At 51.4% G+C, this 19,380-nt stretch overlaps 2 protein-coding genes across 8 annotated transcripts in view; one reads left to right on the top strand and one right to left on the bottom strand.

Annotated features, from left to right (window-relative positions):
- Positions 1-383: 383 nt before the first annotated feature.
- Positions 384-19,380, top strand: part of LOC128091935 (zinc finger protein 383-like) — a 240,547-nt gene continuing 221,550 nt past the window's right edge. For 2 of the 3 annotated variants that reach the window (XM_052705360.1, XM_052705361.1), the window contains exons 1-2: positions 389-679; positions 870-996. In XM_052705360.1, coding sequence (XP_052561320.1) covers positions 518-679; positions 870-996 — 289 coding nt within the window. In that variant the 5' untranslated portion in view covers positions 389-517. Of the gene's footprint in view, positions 680-869; positions 997-1,588; positions 1,700-1,802; positions 1,923-19,380 lie in introns of all 3 variants that reach the window. The other variant, XM_052705362.1, reaches the window with a different exon arrangement.
- Positions 9,975-19,380, bottom strand: part of LOC128091941 (zinc finger protein 664-like) — a 54,340-nt gene continuing 44,934 nt past the window's right edge. For 2 of the 5 annotated variants that reach the window (XM_052705376.1, XM_052705375.1), the window contains exons 2-5: positions 12,895-12,975; positions 12,578-12,704; positions 11,952-12,062; positions 9,975-11,845 (exon numbers count right to left, since the gene is read on the bottom strand). In XM_052705376.1, coding sequence (XP_052561336.1) covers positions 10,926-11,845; positions 11,952-12,062; positions 12,578-12,704; positions 12,895-12,948 — 1,212 coding nt within the window. In that variant the 5' untranslated portion in view covers positions 12,949-12,975 and the 3' untranslated portion in view covers positions 9,975-10,925. Of the gene's footprint in view, positions 11,846-11,951; positions 12,063-12,577; positions 12,705-12,894; positions 12,976-15,918; positions 16,037-16,127; positions 16,297-19,380 lie in introns of those variants that run through there. The other 3 variants (XM_052705378.1, XM_052705377.1, XM_052705374.1) reach the window with 3 other exon arrangements.

Genomic DNA, 19,380 nt, shown 5'->3' with positions numbered 1-19,380 from the left:
CCCAATTGCTGGATGCATTTGAGGCCAGGCTGGATGTAGTTCAGGAGAGCCTGGTCTGGTGGATGGAGACCCTGCACGTAGCAGGGGCTTGAAACTGGATCGTCATTGTAGTTCTTTTCAACCCAGGCATTCTATGATTCTGTGATTACCTTCAGATCTCTTGATGTCAAGATGAGAGGGATATCTGTAGAGGTGTGACCTTGAGAGACATCCCTATTTGAGGGGAGATCCCGTTGTGCAGCCCATTGCTGTGCAGGAGAGCTTGAAGGGCATTTGGGCTGCTCCTTTAGGGGTAAGATATTTAGGGGTAAGATGACTGCCTCCTTGCTATGCATTGTCTTTAAGCACACAGTCCATGTACCCTCAGCTGTTGAACCGGGTGTCAGTTCTTTGTGCCACCCAGTTGGAGTCAGCTTTGTGATTTGTAATCAGCTTCAACCAGAGCATTGCCAGTGCTGTTGCTGCTTGTGTTCCTGTGCAAGGCCTGCTGTGCCATCCCCCAGGCAGTGCCCTGCAGATGGGCTGTGGAGGGCTGGGCTGGGACAGGGACTGCTGCGTTCCCTCACAGCTCCCCTGCCATTTCTCTTGTCCCTGCAGGCTCCAGTTCAACTTCTGCCTCCCAGCCGTGATCATTTCAGCTGCAGGAGAGCAGAAGATGGCCACAGCACATGCATCTCAGGTAGGGGCTGGGGGAAGCAGGCAGGAGAGGCCGAGGGGCGAGGGATGTGAATGCAAGGGGAGAGGGAGGTGGCCTCAGCCAGCGTGTGCGTGCTGGGGCCAGAGAAGCAGCTGGGATGGGAGTTTGTGTCCTGTGTGAGCTGCTTCCCTGGGCCTTGGCTGTTCCCAGCAAGGAGCCTCTTTGCTTGCAGGAGCCCGTGAGCTTTGCGGAGGTGGCCGTGTCTTTCAGCAGGGAGGAGTGGGCGCTGCTGGACCCTGCGCAGCGAGCGCTGTACCGGGACGTGATGCTGGAGACGTACCAGTGCGTGGCCTCGCTGGGTGAGGGCTTTGCTGCCTTTCCTCCTCGTTAGGGCGCCTTTGGCTGTGCAGAATGAGCCTCTGCAGGCCAGGCCTAGAATAATTGCCATGCAGTTACATATTAATAACTGCAACAGCAACAAAGGAAATACTGACAAGCATGACTTTCAGGTATGCTTTGTCTGCACAGCAGACTCATAAACGCCCCAGAGTCAGTGCTGGCAAGCAGGCATCAGCCAGGAGGGAGTAAACCAGCCCTTGTGTTGGTGCACAGCATGGTGTCACCAGCTCCAGCTAACAGATGACTGCCTGCGTGCTTCTTTACAATGTAGGATTTTGCATTCAGTTGCCATAGACATTTTGATGCCTTGGTCATTGATATATTGTCAGAAAATAAACAAACTGTTCACAAGTTAATTTTAAAGAAAATATCCCTTCACAATTTTCAGAGTTGTAAAAGCATTCTTTGCTCCAAAGGAAGCTGTGGTCCCAGTGTCATTCAGGCCCAAAGTATGGTTTCTCCTTGGGGAGGGGACACAGAGTGGAGCTGTTGAACAGGCACTGTGCCTGAATGATGGAAATGCTCTCATCTCCCCTGTTTCTCTCATTGAAGCTCCACTTTCAGCCTCCAAACCCGTGCTGATCTCCCTGCTTGAAGGAGGCGAAGAGCCCTGGATCCCAGATGTGCGTAGCCCTGAGGCCGTGCCAGGAGACCTCAGCCCAGGTGAGGTGGTGGAGGGAAGGAGGAGGTTGGGTCTGGAAGAGCCATCTCTGTCTGTGTTTTATTTTGGGCACTGTGTGCTATTTCTGGATTTCCTGTCATCCAGCAGGAACTGGGATTGTAGATATGCTGGAGGACCTGCAGGAAAGTGGTGTGGCCGAAAGGCGGTGGGGTGGTGTCTGTGTGGAAGAAATCAGAAGGGATGTCCAAGGAGGCCTGGAGCAAGGTCAGGGTGAGCAGATCATGGAGCCACTGGGAAAGGGTCTGGGAAAGACAGGGAGGAGCCCATTGGACTTCAACGTAGGTCAAAAGGAGCCTGAAGAACCCAGGAGCAAGGATGTGAGCCAGCAGAAAAATCACAATCCATGCACTCAGTGTGGGAAAACATAAAAATAGATTCCAGCATCGTTAACCACCAGTGCATACACTCAGCAATGAGTCCATACAAGCGCTCTGAGTGTGGGAAGAGCTACACAAGGAGTTGCCACCTTACCTTCCACCAACGCATCCACACAGGAGAGAGACCCTACAAGTGCTCTGAGTGTGGGAAGAGCTTCAAAAGCAGTTGTCAACTGAAGCAGCACCAATGCATCCACACAGAGGAGAGACCCTTTCAGTGTCCTGAGTGTGGGAGGAGATTCAAAAGCAGTTCTGAATTGAAACAGCACCAGCGCATCCATATGGGGGAGAGACCCTACAGGTGCTCTGAGTGTGAGAAGAGCTTCAAACGCAGATCTAATCTCAACATCCACAAGCACATCCACAGAGCACAGAGGCTGTAGAAGCATCCCAAGATACAGGGAACCTTCAAAAGCAGTTCCAGCCTTGTTACCTACCAGCAGAGCCACAAAAGATACAGAGCCTCCATAGATGTAAATGTGGGACGAGCTTCAGCCAGAGCCCCAGCCTGGTCAGCACCTGTGGCTTTGTGTGGTGATGAACCTTACAAATCACTTGAGGACAAGCTCTGCAGCCTAACTCCTCTTTCTCCTTCTTTGCATGGGAATTATGCATATTGCTCTCTTACAACTGCAGTTGCTGTGTTGAATGGCCATGCAAAGGAGAATCCAGAGTGGGATTGTTACACCTCTGCCAGGTGGCCCGTTTCTGACAGGGCTGTGTGCAAGGAGAGTCACCTCTGATCTCCCCTGTAGAAACCCATCTGCTGTGGGGCAGCAGGTGAGGACCCAAAGGAAACCTCAGCTAGGCCAATATGTCACCAGGAAGGAAGAAATCCTGTCTGCAGGCAGTGTGGGAAGAGCTTCATCTGGAGCTCAACTCTCAGTAGATGCCAGAGAACCAACCCAAGAGGAGAGTCCCAGTGAGTGCCGTGACTGCAGGAAGAGGTCTGTCCACAGCTGGGAGCTCATCACACACCGGTGGATCCACGTGAGGAACCCTACAGATGTGCAGCCTGCAAGAAGAGCTTTGGGCACAGCTCGAACCTGCTGAGGTACCAGAGTGTCTGCACTTGGGTGAAGTCCAATCCGTGCCTGCACCAGTGAGTTCATGTGGCAGGAAGCCTTAGAAATGCCTCAAGTGTGAGAAGGGCTTTGTGCAGAGCGCAGAGTTTCATGAGATGGCACTCGTGGAAGAAGTACTACAAATGTTCCATGTGTGGGAAGATTGTCAATTAAAGCTCCTACCTGATCAAGCACCCTGGGATCTACAGAATCACAGAATCACAGAATTGTAGGGGTTGGAAGGGACCTCCAGGGATCATCGAGTCCAACCCCCCTGCCAAAGCAGGTTCCCTACAACCAGGTCGCACAAGTAGGTGTCCAGGTGGGTCTTGAACATCTCCAGAGCAGGAGACTCCACCACCTCCCTGGGCAGCCTGTTCCCATGCTCCGTCACCTCACCTAAAGAAGGTCTTGTGTACATTTGTGCAGAACTTCCTATGCTGCAGTTTCTGGCCATTTCCCCTTGTCCTGTCTCCACACACTGCTGAAAAGAGTCCAGCCTCGCCATTCTGCCCCCCACACCTTAGATATTTATAGACCTGGATCAGGTCCCCTCTCAGTCTTCTTTTCTCAAGGCTGAACAGACCCAGTTCACTCAGCCTTTCCTCATAGCAGAGATGCTCCAGGCCCTTCACCATCTTTGTGGCCCTCCGCTGGACTCTTTCCAAGAGATCCCTGTCTGTTTTGTACTGGGGAGCCCAGAACTGGACGCAGTGCTCCAGGTGAGGTCTTACCAGGGCAGAGTAGAGGGGGAGGATCACCTCCCTCGACCTGCTGGCCACGCTCTTTTTAATGCACCCCAGGATGCCATTGGCCTTTTTCGCCACAAGGGCACACTGCTGGCTCATGGCAACCTGTCATCCACCAGGACACCCAGGTCCCTTTCCGCAGAGCTCCCCTGCAGCAGCTCATCCCCCAACCTGTACTGGTGCATGCAATTATTCCTCCCCAGATGCAAGACTCTACACTTGCTTTTGTTAAACCTCATCCGGTTTTTCTCTGCCCAGCTCTCCAGCCTGTCCAGGTCTTGCTGAATGACAGCACAGCCTTCAGGCTGTCAGCCAATCCTCCCAACTTCGTGTCATCAGCAAACTTGCTGAGGGTGGCCACTATCCCCTCATCAAGGTCATTGATGAAGATGTTGAACAAGACCGGACCCAGCACAGACCCCTGAGGAACACCGCTGGTTACAGGCCTCCAACCGGACTCTGCACCGCCAACGACAACCCTCTGCGCTCTGCCAGTCAGCCAGTTCTCAACCCACTTCACTGTCCACTCATCTATCCCACACTTCCTCAGCTTTGTTATAAGGATGTCGTGGGGGACAGTATCAAAGGCCTTGCTGAAATCAAGGTAGACTACATCCACTGCTCTCCCCCCATCCACCCACCCAGTGACAACATCATAGAAGGCTACCAGGTTGGTCAAACATGACTTCCCCCTGGTGAACCCATGCTGACTACTCCTGATAACATCATTTTCTTCCAGTTATCTGGAGATGGCATCCAGGACAAACTGTTCCATCACCTTTCCAGAGACAGAGGTGAGAGTGATTGGCCTGTAGCAGAGACCATAGGAATGCCTGCACTTCAGGAAGAGCTTCATCCAGAGCTCAATCCTCATTAAACATTGCCCATTCCAATGAGATGGTGGCCCTGCAAGTGTCTCTGGTGCAGGAAGAGTTTCTCTCAGGGCTGGCACCTCGTTTCTCCTGGGAAAAACACCAGCAGAGAGACCTTGGGGATGCTGGAAAGCCCAGGATGATGGAGACCCCAATGCTTTTTGGAGGGTTTGGTTTCGGTGCCAACACAGGAGGAGTTTGCAACGGAGATGGCATCACTGGCACCCTCTGCACAGGGCACTTAACCAGGGAGCTTCAGATGGCCTTTCCTTGCTACCCAACACAGTTCTCTCACCACGCCTCACTTCTGCTCTGCCTGCCAGCAGCTTTTTGATGCTGTTTCCTAAGGAGAAGCAGCTGTGCAGGGATGTTCTGTGTGTCTGTGTGCATGTGTTGCTCTCAGTAATTTGTGAGTGCACTGATGAATCTTAGAGGGGTCAGGAGAGCAGTAACGTGGCTCTTGGAGGTATTCTGAGAATCATCTGTAGAGGAACGAGAAGGGGGTGAATAAAGTAGCTGAGTTGTTCTGAAGCTTTCTTCACTGTGGTCTTGTTTTTTGTTCTGAAAATAAATGTCAGCATGTGGAATGAGGAGAGGGAAAGGTGCAAGCAGGGTTTGGTTTGGGTGCATCTTCCAGCCCACGGCTTGCTTTTGGAAAGGCATTTCTTTCACACAACACCATCATCCTTCCTAACCCAATGTGCTGCACATTGGTTCAATTGCTTTTCTCGAATGCTTTAATCAGGAACTCAGAGTAGCTGTGTGACATGAAGTCTTGGTTGTCTCCAGTATAGCTACAAAAAGCTGAGCTTGTTATTCCTAAACACATCGTCCAAAGTTTCAGGAGATGGCAGGAACAGAAAGCAATGCAAACCCGCAGGGTGCACCAGCAGCTCATCCCCACAGCACAGAGATATCAGAGTGCTCTCCAGGGCGTGCTTGCCTTGCAAGTGATCCCTTTAGAGCTTGAAAGTTTTTGCTTTGACCTTGGCAAGGTGTGTCTGAGACCTCCTGCAGCAGGGCCGTCACATTTGTTGCGCTCAGCTAAAGCTGCTGTGCTTGGAATGCGGTTGGCAGGAAGTGGAGGTTGATTTTGGTGAGCTAGTGAAGCCTGCAGGAGCTTGCCCATGTCCTCTAAAGGCTCCCTGACCCCTCAGCAAGCTGCAAGGAGATGATGATTGCAGTCCTGAGGAGCTCTGCTTCCTCCATCCCAGGAAGCAGAGGCCTGGTCTGGTGCTGGAGAGGTACAGCAGGGCCCTGGGGCTTGCAGGAACTCACAGCTCCAGGGGAAATGCATGGGGGAGGCGTGGGGGTCCCCAGCAGCAGGAGGCAGCAGCCCAGCCAACAGCCGGGATGATTTACATTTTAACTGCAACCAATTAATTCTTGTCCAGTGGCATCACTCATGTGTCTCCTCTTTCCTTTTAGATTCCCCCAAAAAACATTCTCACTCTTCTGTGTTTTCATTTTACATCACCATATTCTCAGAATTGTTGAGCAGGTTTTCTCTAAAAAGAAAATGAAAATGAAGGTTTTCTACATTTACTGCCATAAAAATCAGTTTAACTGCTGGAGCAGGAACATTTCAGATGGGGGTGTGAAGGAGGGGGGTGCCAGTCTAGGGCTGGACGTTCATACAGGTGGGCATGGAGGGAGGGATGGAGGGATGGAGGGATGGAGGGATGGAGGGATGGAGGGATGGAGGGAGAGCTTTCTCCCATCAGATTTAACCCACAGTTGCATACGCCCAGCAGAAGCCTGTGTCCTCTGTGTCCCATGTGACCTCTGCGTGGAGCTTACACTTGGCTGTGATGTGGTGAAGAGCCTCTGGGCACTGATTAAGGGACTGATAAAGCGGGAATCTAGCGTAAGCCAGCCAGCCAGGAGGATGATACCAATTAATTATTCTTGATGGAATTAAGGGATGTGTCTGGAACAGCATCACTTCCACTAGGCACTGTGGTCCGTCTGCACTGGAGCAGTGCACTGGTCACTTGTTAAGAGTCATCTCATAAGAGCACAGGTGCAGGCAATTTCAATGTGTTGCAAGACAAGAAGCGGGGCAGAAGTCCAGCTGCTCTGAGCAGAGATTTCTTCTAGAGTTCGTGTGGAAGGGAAGGTAAATGGACTCACGGAGTGAAACCTGGCTAAATGGGAGCAACTGACTATGAACCTTTGTGGAACGTGCTGCTCCGCTTGCAGCCAGGTAAATGTATGGCCTGTGGGGATTATCCAGGGGTCCTGGGAATCTCAACAGGTCCCAGTTGATTGGAAGCTGGCAAACATACCAGTTTCCAAGAAGAGCGGGAAAGAAGAGCTTGGTAATTAGTACCCTTTGAGGCAAGGCCTGATCTGTCAGCTTGTACCAAAAGGACTTCTAAGGTCCTTTTCCAGAAGTGCTCTTTCTGTTGTTCATTCAACACTGTCACTCCATGCACATGATGGCCGAGGTGATGTGAGAATCCTTCTCTGTTTTTTTGGCTCAAAGCTTGCTTCCTGAGGTATTTCTTGTGATAAGACTCTGAATGATTTGTTGAGGAGGCTACTAATAGGTGCTAACAGTGTGACAATGGATATCGCTTTGGGAACATTTGAAAGCCCCTTCCCCCAGAGCTGCTTGCTCTGTAGAAGAGCGGATGAGAATGCTCAGGAGTGTTTACTGGCAGAAGATCTGGCCTGTGACTAAACAGCTCCAGCTAGGTGTGGGAAAATTGGGGAACGATACCATCGTGTTCTGTGAGAAACAGGATGCAGATGGGCACCCCTGCTCCCTCTTATCTGCTGGCAAGGCCCGGAAGATGGGAACAAAGGAGTTTCTGCTGAGATCCCAGAGCCAGAAGCTGCCACTCCAAGGAGAGCTGACTCCACCACTTTGGATTTGAGCTGTCACTCCAAAGACACCTGACTTCACCACTTTGAAACCATTGAAAAGGGGCCATCATCACCGTTGTGTTTCGTCGTCGTTGGCAACAGACAACAATGCCTGACGACCCACTGCTATTGAGGACCAAAGACTGAACTACGAACCTCGCTGGATCCATGGTGGTGACTATCTCCCTCTTGCTTCCTATAAAGACTCCTTGCTTCTTCTTTCCCATCTTTCCTATTGCCCTCCTTCCCTTCCCCATCACCCTAATTCGTAATAGTGTCCGTCCTCCCCTTCCCCATCTCCCTAATTAACATTTGTAATAAACTGGTCGGACCAACATTTGAACCGTTGCTTCTTAATCTCACGCCAGGTATATACATAATAAAAGAACCTCCTCTCCCTCCTATAAATTGGAGCGAGACAGGTGACCACATTCACAACCCTTCCAGTTAGACGAAGGCGAACCAACACTCAAGATTCACACACAGGTGGAAAACAACATCAACTTTATTAGCAGATTTCTACAAAACATTTATCCTACCTTTCCACCCTCTCACACTTCTATCTGTCTAAGCTGTATTGTTTACAGGAACTTCAAGTATGCCTTGAGGTAGTAAAAACAATAAGAGGAGAAAAAAAATAATGAAAAGGAAGAAGAGAAATTAGAAGGGCTAGGCAGATCATCAATCCTGGATCCAGCACCAAGCGTGGAGTGACGACATTGGTGGACGAAGGGAAGGCGACCGATGTCATTTACCCGGACCTGAGCAAGGCCTTTGACATGGTCCCCCACCACATCCTCATCTCCAAATTGGAGGGAAGTGGATTTGATGGGTGGACGACCCGATGGATAAGCAATTGGTTGAAAGGCCGCAGACAGAGGGTGGTCAATGGCTCTATGTCCAGGTGGAGGCCGGTAACAAGTGGTGTCCCCCAAGGGTCTGTCTTGGGACCGGTGCTCTTTAACATCTTTGTTAATGACATCGATGAGGGAATTGCGTGCACCCTCAGCAAGTTTGCTGACGACACCAAGCTGAGTGGTGCGGTTGATACGGTGGAAGGAAGGGGTGCCATTCAGAGGGACCTCGACAGGCTGGAAAGCTGGGCTCGGGTGAACCTAATGAGGTTCAACACGGCAAAGTGCAAGGTTTTGCATTTGGGCCGGAAGAACCCCAGGCACCCGTACAGGCTGGGAGGAGTGGGCCTTGAGAGCAGCTCGGCAGAGAAGGACCTGGGGGTCCTGATGGACGAGAGACTGAACATGAGCCAGCAGTGCGCTCTGGCAGCTCGAAAGGCAAATGGGATCCTGGGCTCCATCAGGAGAGGGGTGGTCAGCAGGGAGAGGGAGGTGATTGTCCCTCTCTACTTGGCTCTTGTGAGGCCTCTTCTGGAGTCCTGTGTCCAGGTGTGGAGCCCTCAGTACAAGAAAGACAGAGAGATCTTGGAAAGGGTCCAGAGGAGGGCGACTAAGATGATCAGGGGGCTGGAGCACCTCCCCTATGAGGACAGGCTGAGGGAGTTGGGCTTGTTCAGCCTGGAGAAGAGAAGGCTGCGGGGTGACCTCAGTGCAGCCTATCAATACCTGAAGGGAACCTACACCCAGGAGGGGAGTAAACTCTTCCAAAGGGCTGACAACAGCAGGACGAGGGGAAATGGATCCAAGTTGAAGGAGGGAAGATTGAGGTTGGATGTTAGGGGGAAGTTCTTTACAAGGAGAGTGGTTAGGCCCTGGAACGGGCTTCCCAGGGAGGTTGTGGATGCCCTGTCCTTGGACGTGTTCAAGGCCAGGTTGGACGGGGTCCTGGGCAACCTGATCTGAATGTGTGTGTTCGGTGGCCCTGCTAGGCAGGGGGGTTGGAACTACATGATCCTTGAGGTCCCTTCCAACCCGGGTGATTCTGTGATTCTGTGTGTGATTCTGTGCTGACGGAGATGCTCCACATGGTAAAGAATGGAAGCAGCAGCATCTAGAAGCAGGGCCAGCAGCAGAGGTAGGGCAAACCTGACCTCCCCCCCAGCACCTAGTTATAATACCAAAGGAAAAAGACAGATCCCATCTGCCCCTATTTGGAATTGGAGCTGCCTCCGGTCCTAGACACTGGACTACATCAAAACTAAGGAAGTCACACCAGGCCCCCTCCTGAAACTCAACCATTTCAGGACTGTTGTTCTGAACTCTTCCAAGAGTGGCTGACACATCAGTCCAATTAAGGGAAGGGACACCTGGCCCTTCCCTGCTACTTAATTGTCTCTCAGGGCATTGTTCCGGCTCACGCTAACAGACTCTTAACATCTCACCCCAAACACCACTCCATGGCTCAAACATTCTGCGGTCTCCTTCAATAATGGTGATCTGTACAGAGCGGTTAGCAGGTGAAGAGGAAGAGAGGTGAGAAGGCCTACCATTACAAACAAAAAACCCACACCACATTGTAAGATTGATCTTCACAAGCCATTTCCCCCACCCCCTGCATCCCAGTGATTTCAGCAGTGATGTGATCCATGGCCATGGATCAGTCCATCAAAGCAGTCTTTTGGCTGCATTGCCTGAAAAAGCTCTCCAGTCCTTCTGGTGATTTCCTTCGTGTCTTGATGGGCCTCACTTATGCCAGTGGTGGCACGGCAGATGGTGACACAGCATTCTCCTTCAGTTCAAGTTCAACAGCCCTCGCACCCTGTGTTCTTTTGACAGCAATATGTCTAGCACCAGTTGGTTTTGCAAGGCCACCTTGGATACTTGCTGAACAAGTACAAGAACTGCTCTGCCTCCTCCAACCAGCAAAAAGGAAACACAAGCGTTCTTAGCTGCTGTGGATTTCCAAAGAATGCATCTTCTGGATTACAGTCTGACTGCAAACCCTCTCTATCTTGGGACCTGGAAGAAGAACGATTTCACGCAGGGTCCTGAGCAGCAGCAGACTTTGAACAAATTAAACAGGCAATAGCTCATGCAGTAGCCCTTGGGCCAGTGCAGACAGGACAAGATGTAAGAAATTCACTCCACACAGCAGCTGGGGAGAATGGCTCCACTTGGAGCCTCTGGCAGAAACCAGAGCAGTTCCCAGCATGTCAGTTGTTATACAGTTCATATATATATGCACACTGTCATGACATTTATCCTTTATCTAAGTGAAAACTTCATCTAAACCTGTAAGTTCTACTTCATGGGTTTTTCTTTTGTTCTCTCCTCCATCACAGAGGGAAAGAGAAGAGTGAGAAAATGACTGCTGAGCGGCCTGCTGGTTTAAACCTTCTACCTTCTGTTCTTAAACACGTCTACTTTCTGTTTCCTCTGTGCACATGCTTATGGGATTTGAGATTTGAACTGCTTCTAAAGCCCTTCCCACACTCAGAGCACTTGAAGGGTCTCTCCTCTGTGTGGATGCGCTGGTGGAGAATGACATGGGAAGTCTTTTTGAAGCTCTTGCCACATTCAGGGCACTTGTATGGTCTCTCTCCTGTGTGGACGTGCTGGTGTTGGATGAGGTGGGAACTGCTTTTGAAGCTCTTCAAACACTCTGAACACTTAAAGGGTTTCTCTCCAGTGTGGATGCGCTGGTGTACTGTGAGGTTTGAACTGTGTTTGAAGCTCTTCCCACACTCAGAGCACCTAAAGGGTCTCTCTCCTGTGTGGATGCGCTGGTGGTGGATGAGGTGGGAACTTCTTTTGAAGCTCTTCCCACACTCAGAGCACCTAAAGGGTCTCTCTCCTGTGTGAATGCGCTGGTGAAGAATGAGGTCAGAACTGATTCTGAAACTCTTTCCACACTCAAGACACTTATAGGGTCTCTCTTCCATGTGGATGCTCTTGTGGCGCGTAAGGTTGGCTCTCCATTTGAAGCTCTTTCCACAATCAGAGCACTTATACAGTTGTTTTTCTGAGTTTACACACTGGTGGTTAACAAACTCAGAACAACTTTTAAAGCTTTTCACAGATTCAGTGCAATACTTCTGCTTTTTCTTCTGGCACACTTGCTTACACTTGGGGTCTTCAGGCTCCTTCTGACTTGTGCTGAAGCTGAGATGGTTCCTTGCTCTCCTTCCAGAATGCTTTCCCAGTGGCTTCTTGAAGTGATCTCCTTGCTCCAGGCCACTCTGGGCATGCTTTCTTGCTTTCCTTACAGATGCACTACTATACTGCCTTTCGGCAACGCTAGTTTTGGGCAGATCCTCCTTAAAATCTGTGATCACAGCTCCTGATGGATTGCATAAGAAACCAAGAATTAGCACATGAACCCAAAAATGGCCTATTCACACAAGGCGTTTACAGCCTCAGCCTCCTCCTTCCGTCCACCACCTCACCTGGGCTGAGGTCTGTTGGCACAGTCTCAGGGCTACGCACATCCGGGATCCAGGGATCATCCCCTCCTTCACACAGGGAGATCAGCAGGCATTTGGGGACTGGATGTGGAGCTTCAAAGACAGAAACATTGGAACATAAGAGTGTTAACTTGATTCTGGTACAGCTGCTTCTCCAGCAACTCGACTATCTGTCCCTCCAAAACTGAAGCCACAATCAGGGCCTGAATGACTCAGGGCAACCACATAGACATTAGAATGTATTTGTTGAATTTTTCCAAACTGCTCTATGCCCAAGGCTTCAAAAATGTTTATGGGAATGGAATAGAGAGCCAATAAATGCTAAAGTAATAACTTGAGAGTGGTCTGGCTGCTGCTGCTGGTAGCACCCTGCAATGAAGGAAGCAGCTGATGCCTGCTTCCCAGTACTAACTCAGGGGCTTTTATCAGAGTGCTGAGCACAATAAGACCCCATAAAACTCATGCTCCTCTGTGTTTCTTTTGTTACTGTCATTGTGGTGATGGTCAAGAAATAAGTGCATGATAATTATTCTAGGCTCGGCCTGCAGAGGCTCATTCTGCACAGCCAAAGGCGCCCTAACGAGGAGGAAAGGCAGCAAAGCCCTCACCCAGCGAGGCCACGCACTGGTACGTCTCCAGCATCACGTCCCGGTACAGCGCTCGCTGCGCAGGGTCCAGCAGCGCCCACTCCTCCCTGCTGAAAGACACGGCCACCTCCGCAAAGCTCACGGGCTCCTGCAAGCAAAGAGGCTCCTTGCTGGGAACAGCCAAGGCCCAGGGAAGCAGCTCACACAGGACACAAACTCCCGTCCCAGCCGCTTCTCTGGCCCCAGCACGCACACACTGGCTGAGGCCACCTCCCTCTCCCCCTGCATTCACATCCTTCGCCCCTCGGCCTCTCCTGCCTGCTTCCCCCAGCCCCTACCTGAGATGGATGTGCTGTGGCCATCTGCTGCTCTCCTGCAGCCGAGATGATCATGGCTGGAAAGCAGAATTGAACTGGAGCCTGCAGGGACAAGAGAAATGGCAGGGGAGCTGTGAGGGAACGCAGCAGTCCCTGTACCAGCCCAGCCCTCCACAGCTCATCTGCAGGGCACTGCCTGGGGGATGGCACAGCAGGCCTTGCACAGGAACACAAGCAGCAACAGCACTGGTAACACTCTGGCTAAAAGAGCTGAATCACCACAAAGCTGTCTCAAACTGGGGGGCGGAAAGAACTGATAACTGACACTCAGCTTAACAGCTGAGGGCACTTGCATTGTGTGCCTAAAAACAGAGCACAGCAAAGATTCAGTCACTACCCCAACACAGACAACAGCCCAAGTGTCCCTCAAGCTGTCTTGCACAGCAGCATCCTGCATGACAGGATCTCCCCTTGAGTAGGGATTACCTGCACAGAGATGCCTTGCACCTTGACATCAAGACTCCTTCTCAATACAGATCTTCCGTAAGAGACTCGTGGTTACTTTGGAGCTTCTCTAAGGCTATATCTTTAACTGATTATGTATATATGATCACTTTGACATTATTCCCTGATCAAGCTTGCAATTAGAAGTGGATCAAGCTGCAGTTATGCTTCTTACCTTTGTGGTTTTAGAGGTTTAGAAAGGATGGGGGAGTACTGTGAGACACTTGTTGAGCCAGTGTCAATCCAACTCAGTTCTGGGAACCGGAGCGTGCAGTTCAGGCAGCAGTGTTAAGATTACCCACAGAAAGGGAACCAAATGTTGTGTGTCAAACTGCAAAGCCAGAGTCTGGCTCCCAGATGAGAAATGTACGTCAAACATTCACTCTGCAATTATAAACTGTCATGAGACATTGTTCTTAACCTCCAAAAAAATAGGGAGGCTGCTGTGTGTGCACTTCATGCAGCTGCTAACCTCCATGAATCAAAAACCACCAACATTCCCCAATACTCTTTTTCTGCTGCGGCATGGGGTGGAAATTCTGATATTACAGCATATTTGAACAAAATAAAAGACCTCTCATTCTCACTCATAATCCTTTAACCACATATACGGAGCTTTTACAGTTTACCTCCTCTGGCAAATGTAAAAGGAGAACTGGCTTCAATGGACTAAGAATAGGTTGAGGTACTGAATGAGTTCTTTGCCTCAGTCTCCACTGGCAGCCAGGATTCTAATACTCACGTCCCTGATCCTTGGATCCCTAAACCTCCAGGTGGGTGTCAGAGCAGTAAATCAGGTCAGGCTGTCACTGGTGGCCTTCTATGATGAAGTGATGGCACTGGTGGACAAAGGGAAGGCAACCAATATCATTTACCTGGACTTGAGCAAGGCCTTTGACATGGTCCCCTACCACATCCTTATCTCCAAATTGGAGGGACTTGGATTTGATGGGTGGACCACTCCATGGATAAGGAACTGGTGGGAAAGCCACAGACAGAAAGTGGTGATTAATGGTGCTATGTCTCGGTGGAGGCTGATAATGAGTGGTTTCCCCCGGGGGTCTGTTTTGGAACTGGTGCTCTTTTAACACCTTTATCAATGACATCAACGATGGAATGGAGTGCACCCTCAGCAAGTTTGCTGCTGACACCCAGCTGAGTGGTGCTGTTGACACGGTGGAAAAAAAAGATGCTGTTCAGAGGGACCTCAACAGGCTTGAAAGACGGGCCCAGGTGAATCTAATGAGGTTCAACACAGCAAAGTGCAAGGTTTGACACCTGGTCTGGAGGAACTGCAGGCGTCTATACAGTTTGGTAGGAGTAGTCCCTGAGAGCAGCCCTGCAGAGAGGACCTTGTGGTACTGATGGATGAAAAGCTTCACATGAGCCAGCAGTGTGCTCTTGTAGTTCGGAAAGCAAATGGTATCCTGGGCTCCATCAGAAGAGGGGCGGCCAGCAGGGACAGGGAGGTGTCCCTCTCTATTCTGCCCTTGTGAGACCCCATCTGAAGCACTGTTGATTGTTTGTGGGGAGGGGGTTCAATTCTACCCCTTGCTTAAGACTCACAGAAGCGCTTTTGCAAAATGCAGCAAGAAAAATAAGTTCTTATCTGCATAGTTAGCAGAAAAAGGAACAAACACGAGGAAGTATTGGGACATAGTCAGCAAGAATCGGTTTTATTGTGCAAACTGGGCCAGAGGTGAAGAACCAGAGTGTGGAAGACAACTAACTTCATCCCCGAACACCACCAGCAGGGACCCTCACTGCACAGGATGCACGCGCCAGGGGGAGGGAGTTTATGGAAATGAATTCCTGGAAAAATTATGAATATGTAGATGAATTCCAGGAAGTTTATTGAACATGTATGAGCTTGGCTTACAAATATGTAACGCTTCTGCTGCCTGGTATGCAAGGTAGGCAGAAAGCTTCCCTCCTGCATCCAGCATGTGAACCACTGAACTAAACGTACCTGCTCTTATAACTACTTTGTGGTTATAGAGTCTGATTCTGCAAGTCACTGTGACGTGTGGAATCAAACTGTATAACACAAAGTGTTATAAAGCATGTATGGTTTATTCAGTGCGGGGCAGACACCGGGTGCAAGGGGGATAGATCTGCCTAACTTGCACACAGTCTAGAAAAATCGTGCTACAGATATAGGATGAACTAATACATAATCAATAGTTTTCCCGGAATCCAGAGGGTCACGGGATGAAGATCTGTCATCTTCCTCGCGAAGGCTTCTGACCATTTTCACTGTAAACTTCTGACCTTTCGGGGAACATCCCCCCAGACCGGTTTCTTCTTGCCCATCCAATCACCTCCCTGCCAAATGTCCTCCGGCTGTTCTCAAACCCTTACCTTTACAGCCTTCATCCCCCTCACTATCTCAGTCACAGTGTCTGCCATTCCTTATTTTCTAACAAGCTCTACATTCTTGCTTCTATAAACTATCTCTAACTATTCCCCTCCACTCTCCTTATTCTCAGTCACTGTGAAGTCTTCTTGCCTTATTACTTTCACTTATGGGGCCCGCCTTACCTTTCAACTGTGCGCAGGTCTGGAGTCACCAGTCCAAGAAAGACAGCTGTTGGAGAGGGTCCAGAGGAGAGACACAAAGATGATCAGGGGGCTGGAGCACGTCCATAACAAAGACAGGCTGAGGGAATTGGGCTTGTTCAGCCTGGGGAAAAGACGGCTGAGGGGTGACCTCACTGCAGCCTTTCAGTACCTAACCCGCTCAGCCTCACCTGCTCTGCGGGGAAGAGTGGGCCGCTCCGCCTGCGTCCAGAGCTGCCCGCAAGGCTGAGCGCGGAGCCCAGCGAAGGCCGACTCCCGTCCCGCCGGAACGCAGCCGTCCGCGGCCGTGAGGGAAGAGGAGTTCCGGGCTCACTCGGGCTGCAACGACTGCCTGGGCCGGGCCGCTGGGCGGAGCCGCCGCCGTGACGGCGCGGGGCAGGGGGCGGCCGCAGGACGGGCTGGGCTGGGCTGCGTGCCGCGCTGTGCGGGCGCTGCTGCCGTCTGGGTCAGCGAGCCCGAGGGTGGCAGCAGGAGGCTTTCTGTCGTGAAGGCAGGATTCCCTTTGCAGACTTATATATCGGTTCTTAAACGAACGTACGAATCGCTGTTGGCGACCCGTATCACATACGGCAGTTAGTATAGTATGGCAATTTGGTGCCTGTGGCAATTTGGAATGTATTGCACTGGGTACGTAGGGTCAGCCCCAAGCACATTGCCCGGTGCAATTCAAGGGTAGGTACGGCCAGTCATACGGACCACAACTCCACACAGAACCCCATGGTATCACGGCACAGAAGACTTATTAGGACTTTTATTCAAGGATTTAGGGACATTCGTATTCCTACAGCAGCTTATGGGTAGAGCTCCTACGCACAGCTCCATCTGTTCAACACAATAAGGCGCCTGGTGTTGTACCGGAGATTGCCTCTTCCTGAGACATATTCGTGTTTGAGAGGAGTTAAAGGAACGGCAGGACAGCAGCGTGGGGACGTGTGACCACAAGGATGTGCGGATGTCCCAAGCAAAGGAAGCAAAGAAACCCAGCAGAAAGCGACGCATCATTAGCGTAACAAAACACAGCCTCCATCCTCCCTCCCTGCCCCCATCCTCCCTCCCCCGGGTGCAGATGTGCCATGAGAACGAGCTGTGAAACTGCCCAAGGCCCGGCAGCCGGCTCGGGCCGTGCTCGCTGTGGGAATTGCTGCCTGCACCTGAGGCTGTGCCGAAGCGGCCAGAGCCTGGCCGGAAGCCGTCCGGGCAGCACGGCGGTGGCAGGAGGAGCAGCGAGGCCGTGCTGCGGCCAGCTCCGGGCTGAGGGCACTCGGCAGCCTCTGCTCTCCGCGACTCCCAGGAGCCCGGTTGCCCTCAGAGAGGCGGGAGCAGCGTGCTCCGCACCCAAGGTAGGAGCCCTTCGCGGCTCGTGCAGAGGAGCGCACGCTTCCTGCCCCCTGCCCGATCCCGGCTCCAGCTCCCGCCCAGCACAGCGGGTTTGCTGGGCCAGAACGGCCGCAGCGACGGGAGCAGCGGCTCCCAGGCCTGTTGCAGCCCGGGTTGTATATCGAGGGGCACAGGAAGGGGTTGGAGCTGGGACAGCGAGGAAGTGAGCAGAGGAGCTCAGCGTGCTCTGCTGCCCGGTCGGCTCTCTGTAACACAGCCCAGCTGGGACTGCGCTTCTCCCTCTGGGCCACGAGAGACACGAGATGACCTCGCTCTGCAGCTCTGCACGCATGGATTGATGTAAGCTTTCAACTCCCCGATGCTTCCTTTTGAGTGTCTGAACGTGAAGCCTCCAAGGGCGGAATTTCCGCTCCTCTCCGTGCCCCGTCAGCCCGCAGTTTCCCTTCGTGGACCCAGCAGGCAACATCTGCGTCTAGCGGCTCTTGCAGCGTTACGTTTTGTGCGCTTAGTGCTGGGCTGATGGCCTACGGTGAGGATTCCTGTCCTCCTGGTGGGGGAGCAGGGAGATGCAGCCGCCGAGGCATTCTTGGTGCGGATGGCTGCAGCTGGCACGCATCCAGCGCGAGCCTTCAGGCCCTGAGCTGCCAGGCGGGCAGAGGCTGAAATACTGGCAGCAGAAAGTTCAGCTCTGCCCAGCAGGGAGAAGAGCTGCAAGGCGAGGGGAGGAACTTTTGCAAGGTGTTTCTGCCTCTGTCTGGCTGGCAGCTGGGGTTGGCAACAGCTATGCTGTGTATTTCAGTTCTAAGAGAGAAGGAGGAATGTATTTATTGATATAATGTTGTTATCATGTAGTGATCAAATAGTGCCTTTACAAGCCTGTTGTAAGCTCGTGGTTGTTTATTGCACAGAGGGCAGGGTTAAACACACACATAAAGGAGGCCCTCCCGCTGAGTCCCAAGGCTCAGAACATGCTCAGTTTTGCCCCCGCTGTTGAAGCAGGGCTCTGCTATCAGTTCTTTCAGTCCCCATTTTGAGACAGATCTATGGTGGTTAATCTATTTTAGCCAGAGCGTTACCTGTTGTGTTGTGCATTGCCTTCCTGTGCAGGGCGTTGTGAGCAAGGCCAGGCTGAAGAAGGGAGCTGAGGGAAGAAGCTGGAGGTGGGGGGATGAGGGAGGAGGGGTGAGCAGGATGTGTCTCTCCTCATCCACCCTACAGTCACTCATGTTTGCATCAGTCATGGCAGGTGGGAAAGGCAGTTACACTGGTACAATCCCAGTGACATTCACTTCCATTTGTATATTATGTGTGCTTCATTTCTGTGCATGACCATGGATGAGAGATCTGAGTTTTTGTTGTTAGAATTTGTGGAGAGTGGTGCCTCACTGGAGGCATTAGAACAGGCAGTAGACTCATTAGCTGCTCACTTAGAAGAAAAACTGGGCTGTGAACCCACAAAAGTGCAAGGACCAGGTTTGTCGGTAAAATTCCTGGATTTAATTTGGTCAGTGCGATAACAGACGATGTTCAGGTTTTCCCAGGTCCCTACCAGGCCATGGCAGCTGCAGGAATTTGGGGGTATATTGAGATACTGTTGTTCCTTTATACCCCACCTAGCGCAGCTGCTGCGGCCTTTGTGTCTGCTCACAAAGAAAGGCCAAGCATGGGACTGGAGGTGAAGGGAAGAACAGGCATTCCAGCAAGCAAAACCAGCTGCTAAACAGGCCCAGGCACTGGTTATATTTGGTCCCACTCTTCCAGCTGAACCAGATGCATGCAACTCAAGATGGGTTTGGCTAGCGTCTATGGCAGTGCCAAAATTCCGCTTGAATCCAAGTTGGGTTCTGGTCTGAAGCTTGGCACAGAGCAGAAGAAAGGTACAGTGTGATTGAAAAACAGTTATTGGCTGCTTATTCTGCATGACAGGTGGTAGAGCCAATAACTCAAACATCTCGAGTTATAGTTAAGAGCACCCTGCCTTTCTGTCATTACAAGCATCATGTGCTGGCCACGTGTGTATAGCGTTCAAGTGGAAAGAACCCTGCAGATAGAAGCATTGGGGGAGAGAGAAGTGTCCTTTGAAGC

Source organism: Tympanuchus pallidicinctus, unplaced genomic scaffold, assembly GCF_026119805.1.
Source record: "Tympanuchus pallidicinctus isolate F22 unplaced genomic scaffold, pur_lepc_1.0 scaffold56, whole genome shotgun sequence".
Lineage (NCBI taxonomy): Eukaryota > Metazoa > Chordata > Aves > Galliformes > Phasianidae > Tympanuchus > Tympanuchus pallidicinctus.
Note: the sequence above shows the minus strand (reverse complement) of the source record. Positions and strands in the feature narration are given on the sequence as shown.